This window comes from Sorex fumeus, unplaced genomic scaffold (genome assembly GCF_029834395.1).
Source record: "Sorex fumeus unplaced genomic scaffold, SorFum_2.1 ptg000236l, whole genome shotgun sequence".
In the NCBI taxonomy this organism is placed as follows: domain Eukaryota; kingdom Metazoa; phylum Chordata; class Mammalia; order Eulipotyphla; family Soricidae; genus Sorex; species Sorex fumeus.
Window position 1 is genome coordinate 810775 of NW_026606293.1, and position 27404 is coordinate 838178.

The 27404-nt window shown below is 43.8% G+C and overlaps 1 protein-coding gene across 1 annotated transcript; it reads right to left on the reverse strand.

Moving 5' to 3' along the window:
- Positions 1-436: 436 nt before the first annotated feature.
- LOC130018097 (RNA-binding motif protein, X-linked 2-like) lies at positions 437-27149 on the reverse strand. Its single transcript, XM_056108944.1, has 9 exons — positions 27115-27149; positions 25919-26122; positions 25746-25864; positions 10190-10392; positions 9982-10107; positions 3315-3464; positions 1667-1848; positions 641-817; positions 437-593 (listed from the first exon to the last, which is right to left on the reverse strand). Exons 1-9 carry the CDS (start codon positions 27147-27149, stop codon positions 437-439), a joined length of 1353 nt encoding a protein of 450 aa, XP_055964919.1.
- Between the last annotated feature and the right edge of the window lie 255 nt (positions 27150-27404).

The window sequence follows — 27404 nt, forward strand, 5'->3', positions numbered from 1 at the left end:
CTCCAAAAGATTTTACATATCAAAAGTGAGATATAATTGGTTTTGATTTTTAAAAAATGCTTCTTATAATAGTTCAAATCTGGGGCCAGACAGACACTTCGGTGGACAGGGTGATTCTTTTCCAGGCAGCTGTCCTATGTTCTGTCCCCAGAACCTCATATAGTCCTGAGCCCTGCCAGGATTGACCCGTACGCACAGAGCTAGGAGTAAGTCATGAGTACATCCTGGTGGGACCCAACATACACACACAAACATACACACACACACACAAGAACACACCATTTCATGTGCAATTCTACCAAGCAACTCAATCGGCTGCAGTCTTAGTGATGCCTGTAATCTCTGGAATTGGGAGATCCCAAGTTCCGGGAGTGCCAGGATTTGATACCTGTGGGATATATCATTGCTCCTACTCCTACTCTTAGGACCATGCCATTTAGAATGCTCCTTGTGCCTGCCAGCCAATGTGGGTATCTGACCTTTGATCTCTGTCCCTATCCCTGTTCTTTTCTTCCCTTTCCTCCCTCCTACTTAAGGACCTGTGTTCCTGTTTGGGCTTCTTCTTCTTTGGCTCCCTGTCTCTGCTCCGGCCTCTGTTCAGGAGTGGTAGGCTGTCCTGACCTCAAGGGAGGTGTGGTACTGCTTCAGCCCCTCCCTGAATTCTGACTTCTGAACCTTTTTTGAGTTCTTGTTGTTGAACTTTTTACAGTCGGGGGAATTGTTTTCCTTTAGCATCTTGCTTCTGGGTGATGAAGAGGAGACTGGTGCATCGTGCTGTACCTCCCGCTTTTCTTCATTTACTTTTTTTCCTTTTTGTCTGGAGATAAAAAAAAATGGACGAAAGCAACAAATAGGAAATGAAAAAATATACAACTCTCCCACAAAAGTTCCTATTTTCTAAATACACTAGATCAAATGCAGAACCAGGAGTAAGCCAAAGCACCATCAGGTGTGACTCCCACCCCCCAAAACTAACTTGAAGTTGGGGTGGTGATGCTTGGAGGACCATACAGTATGCAAGAGTTCAAACCCGGGTTGGCTGTGTATAAATCAAACACGCTACCCACTCGCTGCACTATTATCATCCAGTTTAATTATTTGAATTTTAATAGTATATTAATATTCATGGCAAGACTGCAAAAAAAAGCAAAGTTTATAAGATGAAGAGTCAAAGTATCATAATTGTCATCCTCTAATATAAAAATCATGAGCTTTGAAAATGTCTTAGAAGATTTTCTAGAAAGTGTGTATGCCCGTCAGATATTCCTTAAATTTACTTTTCTCTAGGGAAGTCGGATGAAATAAAAAGAGTATTGGGGTGAAGCAATAACGAAGCAGGTAGGGCATTTGCCTTGCACACTCCCGGGTCGGGTTCGATACCCAGCATCCCATATGGTCCCCTGAGTACCACCATGTGTAATTCCTGAGTGCAGAGCGAGGAGTAACCCCTGTGTATCGCCAGGTAGGAGAAAAAAGAAAAATAATCAGTATCTATATTTGTATCTTGACATAAACTTAAGCTTACTAAGTCACTATTTCTTAAGAGTTTTGGTTATATGAACATTTTCTTTCTATTAGGAAATAAAATTACCTTTCTACCGTTAAATAAACAGCTTTATCCATCAAAAAAGTTAAGACCACCTGGAATCATTTTTGGTCATAACACTTTACCTTTTTGCGTTTTTTTGTGGGCTTGTCATCCTCAGAGTCCTCATCTGAAAATTTTGGAGGCTTGTGTGCCCCACAACCCTTCTCCTGAAGCAATCTGGTCACATCATCCAATTCATCTGAGTCCTTAGGAGCCCTATAGTTAGACACATGATCCATTCGTATAGTCCGTCCTTTGATCTCAGACAGAAAGACAACGCATCAGCAAAGATAGCCCTTCTACGAAACGAAGTGACCCACACAAACTTCGTGCTAATTCTATATCTGGGGAAATCTCCAAAACTGTTTGCCCAACAGGTGTGTTTGAGCACATTTCCCAGCCAGCAATTTTCTCTGCTCTCAGGGCAACCACAGGACTGAGGGCTACTGCGCCCCTGAGGCAAGTGCACTAGCATCTGCGGTCAGTTTACCCCTGTGTGCCATACAAATATTTTTGTGCTCTATTGATGGCATGATATAAAAAAAACTCTGGGAATTTTTGTAACTAGCTCACCCTGATACTTTTGCTGTGAAACACAAACTCTGGGCAAACAACAGAATATTAAAAACTCACATCAAACAAAACCATTTCTTTTATCAAGCACATACTTAAAAATTCTTTTTTGATGGTGGGGGATGTTGAACCACTACTGAATGTGCTCAGATCATATGGGCTGTCCAGGTCATAACCCTGGTCAGCCTGGTAAGGTCTGAGCCCTACCCACAGTAGGATCACTTCACTCTCTGATACATACTCAATTCTATATTCATTAGGCACTCAACATTCCCAAAGTCTAGCTTTTATTGTTCCAATACAAGGTCTGATTTTAGTTTTACTTTCAGTCTAATCCACCTTTTATCATCTATCACATTTCCCATTGAAAAACATTTTTGAGGACCTGGAGAGAGAGCACAGAGGATAGGGCATTTGCCTTGCACACGGCGAATCACGGTTCAATTCCCAGCATCCCATATGGTCCCCCCAGCAAGGCAAGTAGTAATTCCTGAGTGCAGAAGCAGGAATCATTGTGCATCCCCAGGTGTAACCCAAAACACAAATTAAATAAATAAATAAAGACATTTTTGAGGGTCCAGAGTGATAGCACAGAGGGTAAGGCATTTGCCTTGCACGTGGCCGACACAGGTTCGATCCACAGCATCCCATATGGTTCCCCCAGCAAGGCCAGGAGTATTCCCTGAGTGCAGAGCCAGGAGTAACCCTGAGCATCGCTGTGTATGACCCAAAGAGGGAAAACATGTTTTGAAAACCATCCCTTCTATGACTGACTTTGAATATAGGATCCATAAAATGAAAACCTATAACCCCATTCCATGCTGTCCTCGTAACTACTTATTACTGGTGCAATCAGTGACAAATTCTCTAACAGTCACTCTCCTGGGCTGGAGAAATACAGTGGTGAGGAGGGAAAGGTAAGAAACAAAGGCCTCCCTGGGTGGGTGGGGGAATAGCTAATACTGAGGAAGGAAGAAATGCTGACTGGGGCACAGGCCCATGTAATTGCTCCCTAGAACAATTTCCCCACACCCCTGAAACTCTTATAGTCTCATCCTGGTGGCCCCTGGGCCTCTCTGAATCAGGGGAAAAATAAAACCAAACCATTCCATCAGAAACATTCCGCCAAATCCTGCTTCATACTTTTACTCACCTTGATGCCATTAAAATTGTCAACAGCCAGAATTGTGCTCCGGTGGTCTTCATAGCAAAGGAAACAGAATCCCTTGGATTTCCCAGTCTTCTTATTGTGTACCAGACTTATGTTAACAATCTCACCATATCTATTTAACAAAAAAAGACACTATTTGAAGTAAACTGTTCAGAATGGATGACAAACAAAACTTAAATATTGACTATAAAGACAAAGCTAGAACCAGATGACAAATGAAGGTTAACTATAAAAACTTATAGGGAGGGAGCTAAAGCACGACAGTGGGGAGAGCTCTTGCCTTGCATGCAGTCAACCGGGTTCAATCCCTAGCACCCCATATCATTCCTTGAGCCCCACCAGGAGTGATCCCTGAGCACCACTGGTGTAGCATCCCTAAATAAGACAAAAAAGTTAATAAGAAATGTCCCATTTAAACAGTGAGTGAAGACAAGAAAAGTGCCTGCCATAGCTGAAGGCTGGGGAGTGGGGGGTGAAGGGTGATGGGAGGGGAAACTGGGGACACCGGTGCTGGGAAATATACACTGGTAGAGAGATGGGTGTTGGAACACCGACTGAAACTTAATCTCAAACAGCTTTTTAAGGGTCTATCTCACAGTGATTCAATTAAAAAGGTAAAAGGTTTAAATATACAGATAATAATTAAGATTCAAAATCCATGCCTCCCACCTAAATTAACATACTCAATCACTCCCAGGAGAGATCCCAGAGCACAAAGCCAGGAGTAATCCCTGAGCAGAGCTCGGTGTCACTGGGACAACGGTATAGCTAGTAAGGTACTTTCCTTGCACACGGCCGGCCCAGGGTCAATCCCCGGCATCTCATACATTCTTCAAGCACCACAAAGTATGAATCCTGAGCCCAAACCCATGAGTATTGCCAGGTGAGGCACAAAAACAAAAACCTAATATTTTTAATAGAGTCAGAAAAAGAAAACAGCAAGCAGAAAACTCAGTGGTGAGTTCAGTATATGCTTTGCAGGTGGGACACCTAGGCTCAATTCCTGGTACCAAATGCTTCCCCAGGTACCACCAGAAGTACTCCCCCTACACCAAGCTGGAAAAAGTTCCCAAGCATCAGTGGCTAGGGCCAAATACAAAAAAAATTGATGAATACATTATAAACATAATCATAGACACATATTTCAGCCAAAACCTAGAATCTTTAATAAAAAGTACAAAAAACAGCTCAAGTGTTGCCAAGAACATTTACCTACTTAATTGATGAAGCTATAGCACAGCGGGTAGAGCACCTGCCTTGCATATAGCCGACCCGGGTTTGATTCCTCGATCTCTCTTGGAGAGCCTGGCAAGCTACCAAGAGTATCCCGTCCGCAAAGCAGATCCTGGCAAGCTCCTCGTGGCGTATTTGTTATGGCAAAAACAGTCACAATAAGTCCCACGATGGAAATGTTACTGGTGCCCGCTGGAGCAAAACGATGAACAACGGGAGGACAGTGTTACAGTGTACTGTTATCTGCCAATGCAATTAGGAGAAAACATCAGAAATAAAATAAATCAGAAATAAAAGGTGAAACCGTATCCGTTTGAAGACTAGATGTGATTGTACTATAGAAAACCCAAAATACTCCTAATTAAGAGTCCAAAATTTACTTAAAATCACAATGCCTAATTAAATTTTTTCTTAAAACTAGGATATAGTTACAAATAAACCACTTTCTTTTTTAATATATTTTTTATTAGTGAAACACCATGAGGTACAGTTATAGACTTATAAATTTTTGTGCTTGGGATAAACCACTTTCTTGAATTCAAACAGTGATTGGTTAGAAATATATAATGGAGAAGGAACCACATTTATAATTAGCAAGAAAAATAAAATTTAAAAAAATCTTCAGGGGCAGAACAATAGTACAGTGGGGAAGGTACTTGCCTTACAAGTGTCAGACACAAATTCGATCCACGATATCCAATATGGTCCCCTAAGCACCGCCAGGAAAAATTTCTGAGGGCAGAGCCAGGCGTAACACCTGAGCACTGCCGTGTATGGACCAAAAACAAAAATAAATAAATACATAAACTTGAGGGATTGGAGAAAGAGTACAGTGGGTAGGGCACATGCCTTACACATATCCCACCTGGGTTCTATTCTCTCTATGAGGTCCCCCAAGCACTGTCAGGTCTAATTCCTGAATGCAGAGTCAGGAATAAACCCGGAGCACGCAGAATATGGCCAAAACAAAAAAATGTAAATAAATAAATAATGAAAATGGACTTGAACAGGGCTGGAGATAGAGTACAGGGTCAAAGCGCTTGCCTGAAATGTGACAGACTTGGCCTAATCCTCGTTATGACATATGGGCCCTGGGCCCTGACACTAGGGGACACTGATAACAGAGCCAGGAATAAGCCATGAGCAACATCAGGTATCACACCAAAAGAAAAATAAAGTATAAATGGTACTTTCAGTAATACTTTTTATAACTCCTCAAAGAAACATAGATTTAAGTAAATATAAAAATATAAAAATATCCCTTGTTGGGCTTAATGGCTCTAAGGTGAGATACAAAAATCTTCACACATATACAAATAAGAAAACATTTTTGGATCATTTTAATGCATTATTCATAACAAGCAATACAAAATGTATTATCTAGTACTTGGTTTGAGGGCAGGCTTAAGTTGTGGTCAGACAATCCGAAATAATGGGGGTGAGAAGGTGTAATGGTGGTGGAATTGGTGATGGAATAGTGAATGTAATAAATTCTTCTGAACAATTCTATAAAAATAAAATTGGCAGAAAAATATCCTTTGTTGTTGGTTAGGATATGCAAACATAATCAAAACACTAAAAATCCTTCTCAAAATTAATATATAAACTTCATTCCACTTTTAAAATGCACACCTTTTTTCCCTGAAGTAGAGTAAGTTGTTTCCAACATTCTTGTGGGAAAATGAACATAAGAATAACTAGGAACGGGGCTGGAGTGATAGCACAGCAGATAGGGCATTAGCCTTGCATGTGGCCAACCTGGGTTCAATTCCCAGCATTCCACATGGTCCCCTGAGCACCACCAGGTGTAACTCCTGAATGCAAATCGAGGAGAAACCCCTGTGCATTGCCGGGTGTGACCCAAAAAGGAAGAAAAAAGAAATATCCAGTGGTGCTCGGGTGTTACTCCTAGCTCTATGCTCAGGGGTCATTCTAGACACTCTAGGGGACCATCTGTGATGCTGGGGATTAACACAGAGGTAGGGTGGGATAGGGGGGTGGGGGTGGTAGGGATACTGGGACTGTTGGTGGTGGATAATGTGAACTGGTGGAGGGATGGGTATTCAATCATTGTATAACTGAAACCCTAACACAAAAATTTGTAAGTCTACAACTGTACCTCATGGTGTTTCACTAATAAAAATTTAAGAAAAAAAAAACAGGATGAACCACATGCAAGACAAGCACTTAACCCTGAAATTTCTGGCAAGATAAAAAAGAATAAGAGATTTTTATAATTTACATGACAGATCAAGGACTACAAAGCAATTTTTCTGCTACACTAAAGAGATTATCAGCAAGCTGGGGAGACGACTCAAAGGGCTGTTACCACTGCACTGCATTCTAGAAACTCAGGGTTGATCACCAGCACCATATGGTCCCTTGAGCACCAGTGAGAACGACCCCGAGCAATGGACTGGGAGTAGCCCCTAAGCTCCACTGGGTAAGGCCCAGAAACAACAAAGGGCTTTTTGAGACAGAAGGTGAAACTGAATAAAACAGAAAGGTTCGATAATACTTCTGTATGACAGTTGATTTCCTGATGGCATTATTCTTTTGAAAAAACAAATTGAAGAATTTTGGTACTGGGCTGGAGGGCAGCACAAGGCACTTGTCTCGTGACTAGGGTTCACATAGCATCCCATGTGCTACCCCAAGCACCGCCACGAGTAATTCCTGAGTGCACAGCCAGGAGTAATCCCTGAGCATCGCCAGGTATGGTCCAAACACACAAATCATGTCTTGCAATGGACTCTAAGATAATTTAGTAAAATCAGAAAATGTGAAACAGGTAAAAATAGTAATAACAATTAGATACTATAGTAATAGACAGGGACTTGGCTAAGGGGATAGAGTGGCATTCCTTACATTTTATAATTTTTCTGTATTAGTTTTGAAATGAAAGTTTAAAATACATGAACATGAAATATAAGCAGTATTTCAAGACAAAAATCAAAGAAACAGTAGAGGAAATGGTTTTAAAAGGCCTCTCTAGACCTCAAACTAAAAACTTCTCAACATGAAAGAATAATGGCACAGTACTAGCACACATCAAATTGGAGAGTAAGACTGAGCACCACTGTGCCCAAAATACAAAAAAAAAATTGTTCAAGTTATCTGCTCATTATCCACCATAGCTACCTTCAAAATCAAATGTCTGCAAGGGGGCCTTACAAACAGAACCCAGGGACCATTCCGTGGATATTGGGTCAGACAACTCAGTGGAAGGGCTCAAGGATGTGGTGCTGCACTGACACTGCAGATTGGGGAACCTCCAGTGCCACCTGGCAGTGCTCTGGGCACCACCAAGGATATACCTCTTGAAGCATTGAGCAGTGCTTTTAGTGCTGTGGGACATCAGACCTAGTTTAATAATCTAAGGTCCTAACCCGCTATCTCCTTGCCCCACAAAATCAGTTTGAATATATAAATATTAACCCTACCTCACACAGATTAAGGATTATAAAGAAAACTTTTAAGCATTTCACAAATGTAAATCCTCATTCAAACATGTCCTACCTCTATAAATGCGTTTATTAGGTAAGGTAAAGGCCCTACCGTTGATCGTCGATTTGCTCGAGCGGGCCCAGTAACGTCTCCATTGGAGACTTTGTTGTTACTGTGTCTGGCATATCGAATACTCTCGGTAGCTTGCCGGGCTCTCCGAGAGGGGCTGAGGAATCGAACTCGGGTCGGCCATGTTGGCCGCGTGTAAGGCGAACGCCCTACCCGCTGTGCTATCCCTCCAGCCCGTATGACTTATGAGATTTTTCAAAGCAGCTAGGAATGTGTCCCAGGCAAAGCAATGAGAGGATGGGGAAAGTGAAAAGGGGCAGGGCGAAGAAGATAGGAGTGAGGGGTAGGGGAGGAGAAAGGAAAGAACAAGAAGTGGCGGAAGAGATAAGGGGAAAGGGGGAAGTGGAAAGGGAAGAGGAAGGTAAGAAAAAAGAAAAGAGGGAGGGCATGGGGAAGTGAAAGCGGGAGAGGTGGGAGGGGTGGTGGAAGGCAAAAAAGAGGAAGATGGAAGGGTAAAGGGAGTGGGAATAAGTCAGAAGTGAAGAGAGGCATGGGGGAAGGCTAGGGAGAGAGTAAATCAGTGAAGGGAAGAGGAAGAGGAGGGGAGAAAAGGGGAAGAGGAGAGGGAAAGAGGATGAAAGGGAGAAGGGAAAACGAAGAAGGAATAAGGGAGAGGATTATAAGAGGATGAGAAGGGTAAGGGGAGGACAGGAACTGGAGCATAGCACAGCAGGTAGGGTGTTTGCCTTGCACATGGCCAACCCGGGTTCAAATCTCAGCATCCTATATAGTCCCAGGAGTAATTCCCGAGTGCATAAGCCAGGAGTAACCCTGTGCAAGGCCGGGTGTGACCCAAAAAGAAGCACTGAAGTGTACTGTCCCACCGTTGTTCATAGATATATGTTCTAGTGTGCCCAGTAACGTCTCCATCATGAGACTTGTGGTTACTGTGTTTGGCATATTGAAAATGTCAAGGGGAGCGTGCCAGGCTTTGCCGAGCCAGCGAGATAATCTGGGTAGCTTGCTGGGCTCTCTGACAGGTGTGGAGGAATCGAACTCGAGTCGGCCATATTGGGCACTTGCAAGGCAAACACCCTACCCGCTGTGCTATCGAAATTAAAAATTAAAAATAAATAAAACTGTACAACATTAAAAAATAGAGGAGGAAAGGGAATGGGGAGAGCAGGGGGCGTGGGAAGAAGAGGGGGAGAGCACGGGGGAGGGGGAAGGAGAGGGCAAGGGGAGGGGGAGAGGAAAATAAGGAGATAAGGAGAGGCGTAGAGGAGGACAGGGGAAAGGAAAATGGACATGAAGGGTCGGGGAGAAGAGGGGAGAGGGGGTGACAAAGGCAATGGAGAGGGGGAAGAGAAAGAGGTAATTGTGGGGGGGGGGAATGCGGGGAAAAATAAAAACCTGGAAAAAGAACAGAAATAAGGGTGCTGGAGAAATAGTACCGTGGGTACGGCGCTTGCCCTGCCCGTGGCCAATGTCGGGGGTCCCATCTCTGGCATACCATATATTCCCCCAGACACCGCCAGTTGTGATCCTGGTGCATTGAGCCAGGAGAAACCCAGGAGAACTGCCGGGTGTGGCCCCCAAGAAAAGAAGCAGAAATACATGCCGGCAGGGCTGGAGCGCTCATGTAGTACGTAGGGCAGTCGTCTTGCATGAGGCTGACCCAGGTTCAATCCCTGGCACCATCCCTGGACCATCCCATAGGTTCTGTGAGCATCGCCTGAAGTAACTGCTGAATGCAGAGTCCCGAGTGACGTCTGACCATCGCTGGGTGTCACCTAAACGGGGGGCGGGGGGGTCGCGAGAGCCAGGGAGAGTAGAGGAATAACGGGAGAAGAGAGGCGGAAGGCTGAAACCCTCCCTCGAAAGCCAGGCGGCGGGGAACCCGAGGCGCACGGCGGCAGAACTCACCCAAGAAGATCCAGGCGCTGCTGTCCTTGTACTCGGCGTGCCAGGACACCTTCTCCGCCACCCCCAGCTGGTCCCCTCGCTCCTTGAGCTCGTTGATTAACTTCAATTTCGTCAACGGGCTACAGAAGTTGCCACCGAGTAAAGAAACGGCCCGGCGACCGAGAGCGCCCAACTAGGGGTACCCTGGAAGAGTGAGTCTCGGCGCCGTCCGGACTTCGCGACCCCCGCCCCCTCGGACGCTTCGCCCCCCGCCCCGCCACTTCCCTCAGCTCCTCCCGCCCCGCATCCCAATCCCCCAGCCCCGACCTCCCACACTCCACGGAGGACAACCGGAGCCTTACTTCATCTTCCACAGGTTTCCGCTCCAAGATGCGGATGTAACGACCTCTGGAAAAAGCCGTTTAACGGTCGCCCGGCTTCAGCGAGCAATCCCATTGGACTAGAACTGCCCCGGAAGAGATAATTCAAACCGGAAGAGATTAGGCATGTCGGGACATAAGGCGAGGAACGCATGCGCACTAGAACCGGGCCGTGTCTCACGACAACTTTGACTTTGCCACACTTTTTTTCCCTCCTAGTCCCTACCTTCTGCCTGTGAACCTGAAGTGCGAAATGCGTCTGTTGCCGTCCACCATATTCTTTACGCCTGGGATGCTGATTACGTGCGCCACTAGTATTTGCTGATTGAAAGCTGGGACAAGATGACTGATTCGTTGCTTTTGATCCCATCCTTTACTTCCAGTACTAAAAACCCTGTTTAGGTGACACTCAGATACATATTGAGATGGACTCGTATCTAAAACATCCCTTGTCAGGGTTGGAGCGATAGCACAGGGGCTAGAGGGTTTGCTTTGCAGGCGACCGCCCGGGGTTCGATTCCCAGCATCACATATGGTCCCCCTGGGTGCTGCCTGGAGTAATTTCTGAGTATATGAGTCTAGAGTGACTCCTGTGCATCGCGGGGTGTGACCCAAAAAGCAAAAAACAGTTAAAAAAAACAATAAAAAATAAATAAAACATCCCTTGTCACTTGGACCTTTTATTAATGGCGGCCTTTGATTCTATTCTCTTAAGAAGGCCCTCGAGGCCGTCCCGTTGTTCATTGATTTGCTCGAGCGGGCCCAGTAACATCTCCATTGGAGATTTTGTTGTTACTGTGTTTGGCATATCGAATACATCACGGGTGGCTTGTCAGGCTCTGCCATACGGGCGAGATACTCTCGGTAGCTTGCCGGGCTCTCCTAGAGGTGCAGAGGAATCGAACTCGGGTCGGCCATGTTGGCCGCTTGTAAGGCAAATGCCCTACCGCTGTGCTATCCCTCCAGCCCAAAAAGTTGTTAAACTATACTCCCTGAAATTCTGTAATCTTGTAAACTAATTCATTGATTTTTTTAAAGAAATGAAAGTCCTCACACAAAAATCCGGTACGGAACATTCAGAAATGTAAAAAATTTGTATACCTGTATAGCAGCTTTTGGAAAAATCAATACTGGGCATTATAGTACAACCAAACTATGAAATGCTACAACCTATGAAAAATAACTATGCAAGCCTGAATGTATGTTTTGCGTCTCTCTTCCTGGAACCAGTTACGTTCCTCTTGCATCAAACCCAGAATAGACCCAGAGTACTGACAAATGTGATCCACCAAATAAAGCCATTTTCTAGGCTGAGGGTGCTAACTCAGTAGTAGAGTGTTTGCCTGATAGTTGTGAGGTCCCAAAGGACAAGAGGGAAAAAATTGCAAATACATTCCTTATAATATGGTCCTTAAAAAAAAAGAAGCTTAACAGAGAAAACTAAAAGAAACTCACAGACAATAATAGCACATTTGTGAGTGGAAGGTGCCCTGCCCCCACCACTCCACCCCCCTCCAGGGCTGATTAAAAGAAAAAAAGAACAGGAGTTTCAGTATAAAAGGAAAATTTGAGAAGGAAAATTCTTTGTTGTCCCTCAAATCCATGTCATAGGCAACTGACTAGTGTGACCCTCTATGCAGAATTAAATGCTCAGATTTATAGGAAAATTACTACTCAAGTGATAGCACAGCGGTAGGGCATACGCCTTACAAGCGGCCAACATGGCCGACCCGAGTTCGATTCCTCCGCCCCTCTCGGAGAGCCCGGCAAGCTACCGAGAGTCTTTGATATGCCAAACACAGTAACAACAAAGTCTCCAATGGAGACGTTACTGGGCCCTCTCGAGCAAATCGACGATCAACTGGAGGGCCTTTACCTTTTACCTTTACCATCTCTTTCCATGGTGACTCTTACTCAAGTGAGGAGCATAAATAAAAATTATAATTGCATGTATTAATAGTAATTTCTATTAAGCTGATAATATGACAAGTAATAAGAGACTATGGAATAAGAAATTTACACATATTGGCCCTCCAGCAACTGAGATTCAAAGAAGTTAGTTTGCAAGGTACTCTGACTCAGCCTGTGAGATCAGGTTGATTTCATCAGAATCTGCAAACAGGCATTTGAGCATCAGTTCTCAGTGAATTATGTACATTTCACTCTAGAAATAACCAGCAACGAGTAGAAGAGAAGGAAGCATATGTGATCTAAATCATATTGAATATTTGAATTCGACTGGAATATATTTATGTCCATAACTCAAATCATAATGTCCTAAAAATGAGGGCCGAGACTTGTGAAGGTCCAGCTCAGAGATGCAGAAATGAAGTCCTTCCAGAAGGTACTTTGAGGGGCTGGAGCGATATAGTGGGCAGGATGCTTGCACAAGGCCGACTGGGTTCGATGCCTGGCATCTCATATGGTCCCCCAAGCACTGCCAGGAGTAATTCCTGAGTGTAGAGCCAGTAGTAACTCCTGAGCATCACTGGGTGTGCCCAAAAAGCAATCAATCAAGCAAGCAAGTAAGTAAATATATTATCAAAGGCACTTTGATACTGAGGGTCATAAAGGAAAACCATACCCTGAAGAGGTTCAGTGCCCTTCCAAGGAGCAAAACAGAGGCTTCCCACCGAACTACAGTTTCTCTTAATTCATTCTATCTTTGCCTCTCACCCACCCCATCCCAGCTATTCATTAACTTTATAAAATTATCTTGGCCATGCAAACTAAACAGTGACAGATTGCGTATGGGTTTTATCTGCTCCTAGGAATCTTAGGTTGCTTAGTTGTAGGGTTAAAGTCACCACTGAAAAATTGTTAACTAGCATCCAGCACTATCTCACTGGTTTCTTTGAGTGACTAAGAAATGAGAGTTGGGTTTACAACCAGGGCCATGGTCATAACGTTCAGAGGAAAAACGAAGAAAAAGTTAAGCATAAATTAGGTTGAAGAGAAAAAAAAACTGCTATGAACCTGTTGGTGGGTTTAGCAGAAATACATTCTGAAGGCAGGAAAACTGAAAGGCACCTGGATTTGCCTGGGCCATTTCAATGGATGTCTTCAATGGATAGGAAAATATAGATAAGAAAACACCTAGATTTCAGAAAGTCCAAGTAGAAAAAGCATGGCAATTCAGAAGATAGCCTTATCTTAAAAGTCTGAAATGATAATTTGTATATGTCATACCCTGTAACCATCATTGATATCCCCCAATAATATGGATTTAGTACCTATTCTATACAAAGTTCTCTCCTGTGGGCAATAAGGAAGCTGAATCCAATCCCGACATTTAAGGAAAGGCCAAACTACTTGTTCAGCCAAGTCATCTCTCCACTTCTCACCACCATACCACACCCCCAGACAGCCTTCCCTCTTGCCATCAGTATTTTGACCCTTCTCCTGATAGGCCAGACTCACAAACATGCATTACCTATTCGTCACTCAAAAATATTTAACCAATTATCAGTTTCTATTAATTATGCCATTGCATTATCTGTAAAATGAATTGCATCTGGTTACAGTCCTATTCCAAGTCATTATTGTATGACTCCTAGTTCCTCTGGCACTCGTATCTGCAGCAGGCCCTATACTTCAGCCTTGTCTCCCACTGCCCTCAACATGAAACCTCAATTCTGGCTAAGCTCCACTCCTATCCATTCCCTCTAGGGTCCCTTTCAGTATCCACCTAGACTCCTGTGTTAAGAGAGTCCCATAAATCTATACCATTCTTCTCTCAGGTACTTTAGCCTTCCAAATTTCCATCACGGGAGAATACCCTTTCAGAAAGATTTTCCGTAAAGTTGAACAAGTTGTGGAACACACCAGGCTGTGTTTAGAGGTTAATCCTGAGTGCACTCAGGGATTACTCCTGGAGGGTTGTGGGAGACTATATACGGTGCCAGGGGTTCAAATGCAGGTCAGACAAGGACTCTTTTTCCAGCCCTGAATATATATTTTCTTTCTTCAACCAATCTTTGTCCCAAGCTGTGCAACTTAACCTGATGTTTACCTCTGCAGAGGTGGAGAGGACTCAGTGTACTGTACCAATAAGTAACAGCAAGATCCTCAGCCTTAAGCATCAAGTGAAAATATAATTCTTCTCAGCATGAAACTCTAGCCAGTAAGAAGTGCAGCTAAACTGCAACCTAACCAAAGCAACCAGCATTGCCGAGAAAGCTTTGATTTTAGAGCCCTTTCCTGTATATATGACTACAGAGGAGCAAACTTTTAGGATATCTTCTCCCCGCTCCTGCTCTGGAAAGTTCTTGCCCTCTACTGGGCTTACTACTCATTTTGATGCCAAACAATTTTGGCATCTAAGGTTGGCAATATCTTCTTTCCTGGTTTAGTAGGAACTCTCAAAGTATTTCAAGCGAATATCTCTAGGGAAGTAAACCCTAACAAGCAGCATTATGAGGAAACATTTTTTATGTTTTCCTCTAATTAACCCCTTAGCACATTATTGTTTTCCTATTGCTACTAAAAGAAGTTATCATAAATTTATTGACTTAGAACAGCACAGATTTATTATTGTACGGTTTCCAAGCTCAGAATTCTGAAATCAGTTTCGCTGGGATAGAGTCAAAATGTGGAAAGACCAATGCCCAATGCAAAGAGCAGCACTACTTAGCAGCTTTAGCAAGACGGGAAAAGGCTTCACTGAAGTCCTGAGAATGGTTGGAGCAATGCTTAAATCTACATCTTGTCCTTTTGTTTCAAGTAATCTTTATACTAATAGAAAAAAGGCTTCACCGTTTGTTTCTATTCCTTACAGTTTTCTGGACAAACAACAGTGGGGGGATTGAGGTCATCTACCTTCCTGAATAACAGTGTAAAATGTGTTTTGTTCTATTCTCTCCAAATCATAATAATTTGTAGCAGCTCTTAAAATCCTCTGGCTGGTTCAAAGATAAAATGAAGAAAAACAAAGGATGGTCTGCGTGAGTTTCTGCATATTCGTTCTCTACAAAATGATTGTAATATATTTTAAAAATCTGGAAAAGAGCTGCTTCAAGCCAAGAATGTAAAAGTTATTTTTGTCTAACCAAATTTATCAAGGTTGTGTAGCCATGTCCCTTTAGAGCCTTGTCAGATCGGTCTCTTTAGGTTTACAGTTTCAGTGTCTGTTGGTCTAGTTCCTCCTAAAGGCTTCAGGGGAGAAATTGTCATCTTGCCTTTACTGGCTTCCAGAAACACTGTGCAGTGCTTGGCTGATAATTCCTTCCTTGCATCTCTTCAACCCCTTGCTTCCACTGACACATCCCTTCAAACAACCAAACAACTCACTCTAATCTCCTGTTTCTCTTATAATTATCTCTGTAATAACAACATTGAGCCCACCTGGAAAGTCCAGGCAACTCTTCCCATCACAAGAATCTTAATCACATCTGCAAAGTTCCGTTTGCCAACATAATGACAGGTTCCAGGGATTAGGATATGTTTACATTTGTTTTATTCTGGTTTTGGTTTGAGATCACACCTGATGGTACACAGGACTAACTTATGTCTCTGTGCTCAGGGATCACTTGCAGGAGTCTTGGAGATGGATGCCAGGGATAAAACCCAAGAAGTAAGTAAGTCTGCTTCCCACTCAATTATCTCTCCAGATCCTGGACATGCATATATTTAGCATACTGACATTCACCTTATCACCAAGCTTCTGCTATGTTGATAGCAAATAATTCATTGGAGAAAGAGTGACAACTAGATTATTTTCAGAAAGGGTGAGGTTGGGCCATACCCGGTAGTGTTCAGCACTTTCTACCGGCTCTGCACTCATGGTTCATCCCTGGTGGTGCTCTGGGGACCATCAGAAGTGCCAGGGGTTAACCTGAGTTAGCCCCTTGCAAGGCAAGCACACTACACACTTCAGTATCACCCCAGCCCCAATAATTTAATTCTATACCAACCTTTGCCATTCCTTTATATTTGGTTGACCTTAGATAACTCCTTTCATTTCTTCAAGGATCAGTTTCTTCACATGTAATCTGTGATAACAATAGCAACTAGCTCGGATGGTGTGACTTGAACCTAGAAAGTTCTTTGTAAGCACAGTAATCATCACAGTGCAGGTGTAAGGCTTTGAAAAGTGCATAGGCTTTTCTCCCACTACACACTCCCACTATGCACACTAAGGTTAGCCCTTTGGCCTAAAAGAGGCTATGTGCCTGAAGGCATGGTTGGGAGCCTAAGATGGGAATTAATTCTTTGTTTTCGGCAAAACAGTGGGGCCTTAAACACCCGAACCCATGACTGCTTGAATGCTTGTAGGAAAAAAAGCTTTGGAACAGAGCCAACTTTATCCTATTTCTCTACAAAAGAGAATTCCCCAACATCTGAGGAGTAAAACGCGACCAGAATTCCAGTCACCTGGTTCAAATTCTGCCTCAGGCAACATAACACCTAGCACTAAGCAGGATTACAATGAGTCTATGATCAGTGCAAGGCACACACACACTTGCCTTACACAAAATGACAGATGATGATATGATTATGTTAAATAATCTTAAAACTGGGGCGATTTCATGGATTATACAGGAAGTCCCATTGTAATCACAGGGGTTCTTGAAAGAGAGAGACAAGAAACGGATTAAGATAAAGGCATGAAATATGGAAGCAATAGTTATAGGAGTGAGCTAAGGAGTGCACGCATTCTCTAAAATTAAATAACAATCCAAAGAAACTTGAGAATCTAACTAATAATCGTGAAGGATTTTTTTTTGCTGTTAATAGTTAACACCTTTCTCATAGAAAAGCATCATCAGGAGGCTGGAGCTATAGTACCACAAGTAAGGCGTTTACGTTGCATGGGGCCAACCCAAGTTTGATCCCTAGCATCCCACATGATCCCTTGAGCACCACCAGGAGTAATCCTGAAGGCACAGCCATGAGTAACCCCTGTGCATCCCGGCTGTGATTGAAAAAGCAAAATTCATTAAATAAATAAATAAATAGAACCATAATCAGAGTCATTACTAACATCTCTTCAAAAGCCAATTCTAACCCTAACCTAAGGGGAATGGGATGGGATGGTATTATCTGTTTTTCACGAGCATGAGAGCAAAGCATTAGTTGAGACTGAATGGTTTCTTTAAAGAACCTACATGTCTTCAATCATTCCCAAAATTCTGTTCTCCACTCTAAATGGAAAACACAACATTTTGACTCATGCTCATTATAGAGAGAAAAGTAATGCAATATTGTGGGGGTTTGGGTTTTGTTATTGTTTGTTTACAGGCCATACCTGGTTGTTCTCAGGACTTAGTAACACAAAAGGCTACCTTGCCTTACAGGAAATGCTCTGTATCACGTCTTCCTTTAAAGGTAAATACAAGGAGAGACCAAGAAAACAGGTAGTGCTAAGATGACTTTCTCGCATGCTTCAGTCAATGTCCGTTGGACAAAAAAGGCACTATGCTCAGGGGTCAGAGAGATAAAAGAGGGGTTAAGTTGCCTTCCTGGAGTGTGCTGCCACATTTTCGGCCAAGCAACCTCATATACTCTATCTCACTTACTTATCAAAAGTATCACACAGTTGTTTGTTTTCTAATATACTTGATTGTATTCTCTTATATTCGGGCTTAAGTGGCTCCAGAATAAAAGACAATAACCCTTACACACTTCCCACTTTATTGAAGTGGAAGGTGCTCAGCGGTGCAATTGGTATTTGAATATTATCTGTAATGAACTATTTTTCTAAAGAACTATTGTGAACTACGTTTAAGAAAATTATATATATATATATATATATATATATATATATATAATGAAAGGGCTGGAGCGATAGCACAGCGATAAGGCATTTGCCTTACAAGCGGCCAACATGGCCAACCCGAGTTCGATTCCTCCACCCCTCTCAGAGAGCACGGCAAGCTACCGAGAGTATCTCGCCCGCACAGCAGAGCCTGGCAGGCTACCTGTGACATATTCAATATGCCAAACACTGTAACAACAAGTCTCATGATGGAGACGTTACTGGGCCCGATCGAGCAAATCGATGAACAACAGGAGGACCATGACCATATAATGAAAAAATAGTTGCGTTTCTTGTACATAGCCAACCCCACATTCAATCCTGGCACTGCATATGGTCTTCTCGGCACTCTGAACACCATAACCATAGAGCCAAGATTAAGCACTGAGCACAGCAGAGCTGAGTGTGACCCCCAAACCAACCCCCACCCCAAACCAAATAAACTATATTTTAAGACACCACACTGTCAGGTGGGGATCAAGGGGCCTAAGATAGCTTGCTCAGTATGTCTTTGGAGATAACCTGGGAAAAAGAGGTTGGTCCAGCAGTTAAGCTGATTCCACTTTGAAAAACTATGGGAGGAATAAGGCCTACACTACAAAGATGATGATAATTGCACTAATGCTCTCTATCAGGGTGATGGCAAATGGATGACAGTTCAGGATTATAAAAAGACTAAGAGAGCGTTTTTGCAGAACATACAAATTGACCCTCATTTCCAAAAGTGGAGAAATGGATACAGTTAGAACTACCAGAGAAGTGCAAATAGAGCCACAGAACTCCGAGATGAAATGCTCCATATTTAATACATCGTGGGTCTGCTATGTCAAAGCCAAGATCATCTGGTTGGTAAACCCTGAAACATGGCATGGTGGCGGGGGGGGGGGGCTCCTAAGACCAGGCCTGAGGATGTCTACTCTACATGCACCCTGCTCAGCCTCAATTTGTTGTGCCCTAGTAAGAACCAGTACTTGCCTCACTGAGGAAGATACTGGGGGTGCTTTTCTCCCCACAATCAAAAGCCCCCTTTCAGGAATAGAAAAATAAGAATTCATACACCGTGGCACTTTCTCAGCATGCAGGAATCTCTATTATTTAAACCATTGTGATAGAAGGATTTATGAGAATACTGCCTACACTTTTCTTGCAAACAAAACCTTCAATTTCAATGACTATCGCCATTTGTTGTTCCCTGTTTCTTTATAACCTCAAGACCTTATTTTATTATAAAGACAGTGATACCAACACACAGCTGAAATTCTTTGAATTGCATATTTTACACCAGTCACTTGTCACTTGTCATCTTGATGATCATCGATTTGCTTGAGCGGGCACCAGTAATGACTCCATTAATCCCTGTCATGTGCTAGAATAGCCCAATGGCGTATTGGAGGCTCTTTCAGGGTACGGGGAATGAGGTTCGTTATTGTTACTGCTTTTGGCATATTGGATATGCCACGGGGATCTTGACAGTCTGCCGTGCGTGCGGAATACTCTCGCTAGCATGCTGGCTCTCCGAGAAGGACGGAGGCTTCTGGGGCGGCATTTAATCACTCTTACAGTTGCCCCCAATCTAGCGAATTCAAGCTTTTTGTTGACTGATTGGCCACACTGTCCAGGAAAAAACTGCGTTGCTCTATTGGGGGAGATTTATTTTATACTCTCTGTTTCTTGGCTGGCTGTATATGAGATTACATGGTGCTGAGGGTGAATTGTGGGTGTGGCCACCAAGCTACTGGAAACCGGGGGATCTGGATAGAGGAGTATGCAGGCCTCTGATTTGGGCAGGGAGGGAAACTCAACCATTCCATCAGAAACATTCCGCCAAATTCTGCTTCATACTTTTACTCACCTTGATGCCATTAAAATTGTCAACAGCCAGAATTGTGCTCCGGTGGTCTTCATAGCAAAGGAAACAGAATCCCTTGGATTTCCCAGTCTTCTTATTGTGTACCAGACTTATGTTAACAATCTCACCATATCTATTTAACAAAAAAAGACACTATTTGAAGTAAAATGTTCAGAATGGATGACAAACAAAACTTAAATATTGACTATGAACACAAAGCTAGAACCAGATAACAAATGAAGGTTAACTATAAAAACTTATAGGGAGGGAGCTAAAGCACGACAGTGGGTAGAGCTCTTGCCTTGCATGCAGTCAACCAGGTTCAATCCCTAGCACCCCATATCATTCCTTCAGCCCCACCAGGAGTGATCCCTGAGCACCACTGGTGTAGCACCCCTAAATAAGACAAAAAAGTTAATAAGAAATGTTCCAAAATCAAAATACAACAACAACAACAAAAAGAAAACCAGTAATGGACCCAAAAAAACTTTCCTCAAACCCCCCCAATTTTTTTTGTTTTTGAAATGTTTTTTTTTCAATTATCTTGCCACATCCAGCTATGCAAAATGATCACTCCTAGAGGTACTCAGGGGACCATAAGTGGCAAGTGGTAAAGTGGTATGCAACTAAGGTTAGCCAAGTTCAAGGCTTTACCTGAATACACTTGCTGGCCCTCAGAACCAAAACTTGTAGGCAAAGGAGTTAGTTTCCAACAACACAAATATATCTTAAAATATATTATCAGCAGTTCAAGAGTTAGTATAGCAGATGCTCACCTTACATGGACCAACCCAACTTTGACCCCAAGCACCCAATATCATTCCCCGAAGCCCAGCAGTGATCTCTATATGTATGGGCAGTAGTAACCCCATAGCACAGCAGGTATGGATCCCAAACCAAAATATATGTGTATGGATATATGATTATATATACATATATAAGTGTGTATACATATATGTACGTATGCATGCATGTATCTGTTTATACGTACATACATACATATATAAATATATATACATATATATTGTTGAGCAGAGTCATACTACAGCAGGTTCAATGTCGTTGGCCCAGGTTCAATCCCCTGCACCACATATGGTCCCCAAGCCCCACCAGAAGGAAGCCCTGAGCTCAGAACCAGCAGTAAGCCTGAGCAATAATGAATGTGGCTCAAAAATACAAAGAAAAATTTAAAGTCATTCACTCTTTATACACCATAAAAGGTAGAATGTAAAGGCCCTCCCTTTGATCGTTGATTTGCTCGAGCGGGCCCAGTAACGTCTCCATTGGAGACTTTGTTGTTACTGTGTTTGGCATATCGAATACTCTCGGTAGCTCAAAAAATGTTTTCAAAGGGGTCTTCCAAACAGAGCCCAGGGATCATTCCCTGGATACTGGGTCAGACAACTCACTTGAAGGCCCCAAGGATGTGGTGATGCACTGGCACTACAGCTTGGGGAACCTCCAGTGCCACATGGAAGTGCGCTGGGGCCACCAAGGCCACACGGGTTGATGCTGTGAGCAGGACTTTAGTGCTGGGGGACACGACACCTACTTTAATAATCTGCAACCCTGGGGCTGGAGCGATAGCACAGCGAATACGGCGTTTGCCTTGCATGTGGCCGATCCTGGTTCAATTCCCAGCATGCCATATGGTCCCCTGAGCAACGCCAATGGTAATTCCAGAGTGCAGAGCCAGGAGTAACAATTTTTTAATTTTTGAAAGGCTCAGTTTCAATTATGTTGCAACATCCAACTATGCGAAAGGATCATTCCTAGAGGTATTCAGGGGACTATAAATGGCAAGTGGTAAAGTGGTATGCAACTAATTTTAGCCAAGTTCAAGGCCTTACCCGAATACTCTTGCGGGCCTTCAGAACCAAACTTTGTAGACAAAGGAGTTAGTTTCCAACACGAAAAATATATCTTAAAATATATTGTCAGCAGTTAAAGAGAGAGTATAGCAGATGCTTGCCTTACATGTAGCCACCCAACCTTGATCCACAGCACCCAATATGATTCCTCCAAACCCAGAGTGATCTCTGAATGTAGAGCCAGGAGTAACTCCAGACCACAGCAGGTGTGGCCCCAAAACCAAAATAAATGTTTTGATTATGATTGTATATGCATATATGTGTGTATACATATGTGTGTACGCATACAAATATATGTGTGTGTTTATATACATATGTACAAAGTTAACCAGAGTCATACTAGAGCAGGTAGAGAGTCTGTCTTCTGTGCAGCTTGCCCAGGTTCAATTCCCTGCACCACAGATGGTCCCCAAGCCCCACTAGAAAGAAGCCCTGAGCTCAGAACCAGGAGTAAGCCTGAGCATCACTGTGGCCCAAAATTAGAAAAAAATATTGAAGTCATCTGCTCTTTATCCACCATAGCTACCTTCAAAATCAAATGCTTGCAAGGGGTCCTTACAAACAGAGCCCAGGGACCATTTCGGGATATTGGGTCACACAACTCAGTGGAAGGGCCCAAGGATGTGGTGCTGCACTGACATTGCAGACTGTGCAACATCCTGTGCCACCTGGCAGTGCTCTGGAGCCACCAAGGCTACAACTGTTGATGCTATGAGAAGGGCTTTCAGTGCTGCGGGACATCAGACCTAGTTTAATAATCTACGCTCCTAACCCGCTATCTCCTTGCCCCCCAAAATCAGTTTGAATATGCAAATACTAACCCTACCTCACACACACTAAGGATTATAAAGAAAACTTTTAGGCATTTCACAAAAATAAATCCTTGTTCAAACATGTCCTACCGCTATAAATGCGTTTATTAGTATGACTTATGAGATTGTTCAAAGCAGCCAGGAATGTGTCCCATGCAAAGCAAGGAGAGGAAGAGGAAAGTTAAGAGGGGCAGGGGGAAGGAGAAGAGAGGAGTGTTGGGGTAGCAGAGGGGAAAGGAAAGAGGGGGAAGTGGTGGAAGAGATAAGGGGAAAGGGGGGAAGGGGAAAGGAAAGAGAAAGGTAAGGAAAAAGAAAAGAGGGAGGGCATGGGGAAGAGGAAAGGGGGAGAGGTGGGAGAGGTGGATGAAGGCAAAAAAAGAGGAAGGGGAGGGATAAGGGGAAAGGGAAGAAGTGGGGGGAAGAGAGGCATGAGAAAGGCAAGGGGGAGAGAGAAAATTGGGGAAATGGAGGGGAAAAGGAGGAGGGGAGAGAAGGAGAAGAGGAGAGGGAAAGAGGATGATGGGGGGAAGGGAAGAAGGAACAAGGGAGAGGATTATAAGAGAATGAGAAGGGTAAGAGGAAGACAACCCTCCATGACATTGAGGCTAATGGTATGTTCAAAGATGACACGCCACTGGCTGAGCAAGTGAAAACAGAGATAGATAAATGGGACTATCTTAAACTAAGAAGCTTCTGTACCTCCAAAGAAACAGTGACCAAAATACAAAGACAGCCTACAGAATGGGAAAGAATATTCGCCGAATACACATCTGACAAGGGATTGATATCAAGGATATACAAAATACTGGTTGAACTCCACAAGAAGAAAACATCCAACCCCATCAAAAAATGGGGCAATGAAATGAACAGAAACTTTCTCAAAGAAGAAATCCGAATGGCAAAAAAGCACATGAGAAAATGCTCTACATCATTAATCATCAGGGAGATGCAGATCAAAACCACAATGAGATACCATCTCACACGTCAGAGACTGGCCCACATTCAAAAGCACAAAAGCAACCGTTGCTGGCGCGGATGTGGCGAGAAAGGGACACTCCTTCACTGTTGGTGGGAATGTCCACTGGTTCAGCCCTTCTGGAAAACAGTATGGACGTTCCTCAAAAAATTAGAAATTGAGCTCCCATTTGACCCAGCGATACCACTCCTGGGAATATATCCCAGAGAGGCAAAAAAGTGTAGCCGAAGTGACATCTGCACTTGTTTGTTCATTGCAGCACTCTTTACAGTAGCCAGAAACTGGAAGAGACCTGAGTGCCCAAGAACAGATGACTGGTTAAAGAAACTTTGGTACATCTACACAATGGAGTACTATGTGGCTCTTAGAAAAGATGAAGTCATGAACTTTACATACAAGTGGTACAATATGGAAAGTATCATGCTAAGCGAAATGAGTCAGAAAGAGAGGGATAGACATAGAAAGATAGCATTCATCTGGGGGATATAAAATAATAAAATATGAAATTAATACCCAAGAATAGCTGAGAGCAACACCAGGAGAATTACTCCATAACTTAGAGGCCAGCTGGGTATACTAGGGGAAAGGACAATTCAGATAGAAAGGGGAACACCAAGTGGAGGGTGTTTGGAGGATCCTCCCAGGAGGGGAGATGCAGGTTGAAAGTAGACTGGACTGAACATGTTCGCCACTCAATGCCTCTCTGGCTGATCACAGCGCCCAGGAGGAGAGAGAGAAGAGGGGGGAATGCCCTGCCACAGTGGCAGGGGGGGATGGGGGGATGGGAGGATGGGGGGGGAGGGATATTATCCTGGTGGTGGAAAATGGGCACTGGTGGAGGGATGGGTATTTGATCGGGGTATGACCGAGATCCAAGCACAAAAATTTGTAAATCTACAACTGTACCTCATGTCGTTTCACTAATAAAAAAGAAAAAAAGAAAAAGAGAAAGGTTAATCATGGTAATTATATTCATTTTCATAACTCACAATAAATGCATTGTTTCTAAAATCATTATATAGATAATGACATAAGCATATATCTTTGAAATACAAAGCTAAATCTAAAAGCTACCTTTGTTATATCTCCAGAACCCAATTAAGGAGGATATTTGTGTCAGGATGCCATTGTTATTCACTGAAATTCTTTAATAAAATATGACTTAAAATTAAAAAAAAAAAAGAGGAAGAAAGGGACTGGAGCGATAGAACACTGGGTAAGGCGTTTGCCTTTCACGTGGCCAACCCGGGTTTGATTCCCAGCATCCTATATGGCCCCAGGAGTAATCCCAGAGCGCATAAGCCAGGAGTAACCCCTGTGCAATGCCGGATGTGACCCAAAAAGTAAAAAAATTAAAAATAAAACTGTACAACATTAAAAATTAGAGGAGGACAGAGGATGGGGAGAGCAAGGGGAGTGGGAAGGAGAGGGCAAGGGGAAGGGGAGAAGAGAGCAAGGAGAGATGTTAGAGGAGGACAGGGAAAAGCGAAGTAGACATGAAGGGGAGGGGGGGAAGACGGTAGAGGGGATTGAGAAAGGAAATGGGGAGGATGAAGAGAAAGAGGGAATGGGTGGGGGTGGGAAACGGGAGGGAAAAAATGAAAACCTGGAAAAAGAACAGAAATAAGGGTGCCGGAGAAATAGTACCGTGGGTATGGCACTTGCCGTGACCGTCGCCAATGTCGGGTTCCCATCTCTGGCATACCATATATTTCCCAGACACCACCAGTCGTGATGCCGGTGCACTGAGCCAGGAGAAACCCAGGAGCACCGCCTGGTGTGGCCTTCCAAATAAGAAGCAGAAATACATGCCAGCAGGGCTGGAGCGCTCGTGTAGCGGGTAGGGCAATCGTTTTGCACGAGGCTGACCCAGGTTCGATCCCTGGCACCATCCCTGAACCATCCCATAGGTTCTGTGAGCACCGCCAGAAGGAACTGCTGAATGCAGAGCCCCGAGTGACGCCGGACCATCGCTGGGTGTCACCTAAACGGGGTGGGTGGGGGCGAGAGCCAGGGAGAGGAGAGGAATAACGGGAGAAGAGAGGCGGAAGGCTGAAACCCTCCCTGGAAAGACAGGCGGGGGGGGAACCCGAGGCGCACCGCGGCAGAACTCACCCAAGAAGATCCAGGCGCTGCTGTCCTTGTACTCGGAGAGCCAGGACACCTTCTCCGCCACCCCCAGCTGGACCCCTCGCTCGTTGAGCTCGTTGATTAACTTCACTTTCGTCAACGGGCTGCGGAAGTTGCCGCAGAGTAAAGAAACGGCCCGGCGACCGAGAGCACCGAACTAGGCCTCCCCTGGAAGAGTTTCGGCGCCTTCCAGGCTTCGCGACTCCAGCGCCCTCGGACGCTTCGCCCCCGCCCCTTCCCTCAGCTCCTCCCGCCCCGCATCCCAATCCTCCAGCCCCGAACTCCCACACTCCACGGAGGACAGCCGGAGCCTTACTTCATCTTCCACCGGTTCCCGCTTCAAGATGCGGATGTAACGACCTCTGGAAAAAGCCGTTTAACGGTCGCCCGGCTTCAGCGCGCAATCCCACTGGACTAGAGCTCCCCCGGAGGAGATCATTCAAACCGGAAGAGATTAGGCACGTCGGGACGTAACAAGGGGGACGCATGCGCACTAGAACCGGCACGTGTCTCCTCCCGACATTTTTTCCCCCTCCATTTCCCGCTCCCATTCCCTCTTTCTCTTCACCCTCCCCATTTACTTTCTCAGTCCCCTCTCCCCTCTTCTCCCTCTCCACTTCATGTCCACTTCCCTTTCCCTTTCCTTTTCTTTTTTTTAAATGTTGTAGATTTTCATTTATTTTTAGCTTTTATTTTTTTTTTTAACTTTTTGGGTCACACCAAGCATTGCACAGCGATTACTCCTGGCTTATGCACTCAGGAATTACGCCTGGGGCCATATAGGCAGATACCATTTCTATTGTTTTGGGGACATTTGTGGTCCTCTTCCTTTTTTTTTTCTTATATCTCTCTGAATTTTCAATTCTTTTCAGTTGATCTGAGAGTTTAATTTATTCCAGTCCCACATGATTTTAATTACTACAGATTTGTAGTAGAGTTTGAGGTTAGAATGCGATGCTTCCCATGTTCTTCCACTAGGGTTGCTTTGACTACTTTGGGGGAGTTTTCCAAATGAATTTCATGGATGTTTAACTCTTACATGTTTTGGGATTGCATTAAATTGTATAGTGCTTTGGGGAGTATTGCCATTTTGACAGTATTCGTCGTCCTGGTTTATAAGCAATGAATGTGTTTTGTAAACCTGGTATCCTTCATTTAAATAATGTTTTGTAGCTTTCCTTGTATTGGGCATTCACCTCTTTTTGTTAAGCTAGTAGGTAATTGGATTATTTTTTTCAATATCTCCCTCTTTTATTTCATTATTTATTTATACAAAAGTCGTGGGTTTTTTGACTGCCACTTTACAAGCACACCCTCAGAATTTCCTCTCAAGCACTTATCTGTGTTTATATACCTGACTATTAGTGGTTGAATCTCTAAGGCTGTCATCTTTCCTTGGTGTGGCAGGGATCTGGTCTATTTCCCCATTTTGAGTTTTGCTCCTTGAGAGTGCGTCTTTCAATTCACTTTTGTGCCATCCCCACTGCCACCCACACTGCCTGTGAGGTCTGATGGAACCAGCTGTTGTTACCCTTTCCTCCCTGTCAAAGCTATCTTTGTCTACAACTGTACCTCATGGTTTGTCACTAATAAAAATTTTTTAAAAGCTATCATCACCAAATTGGCCGTTTCTGACTAGATGTT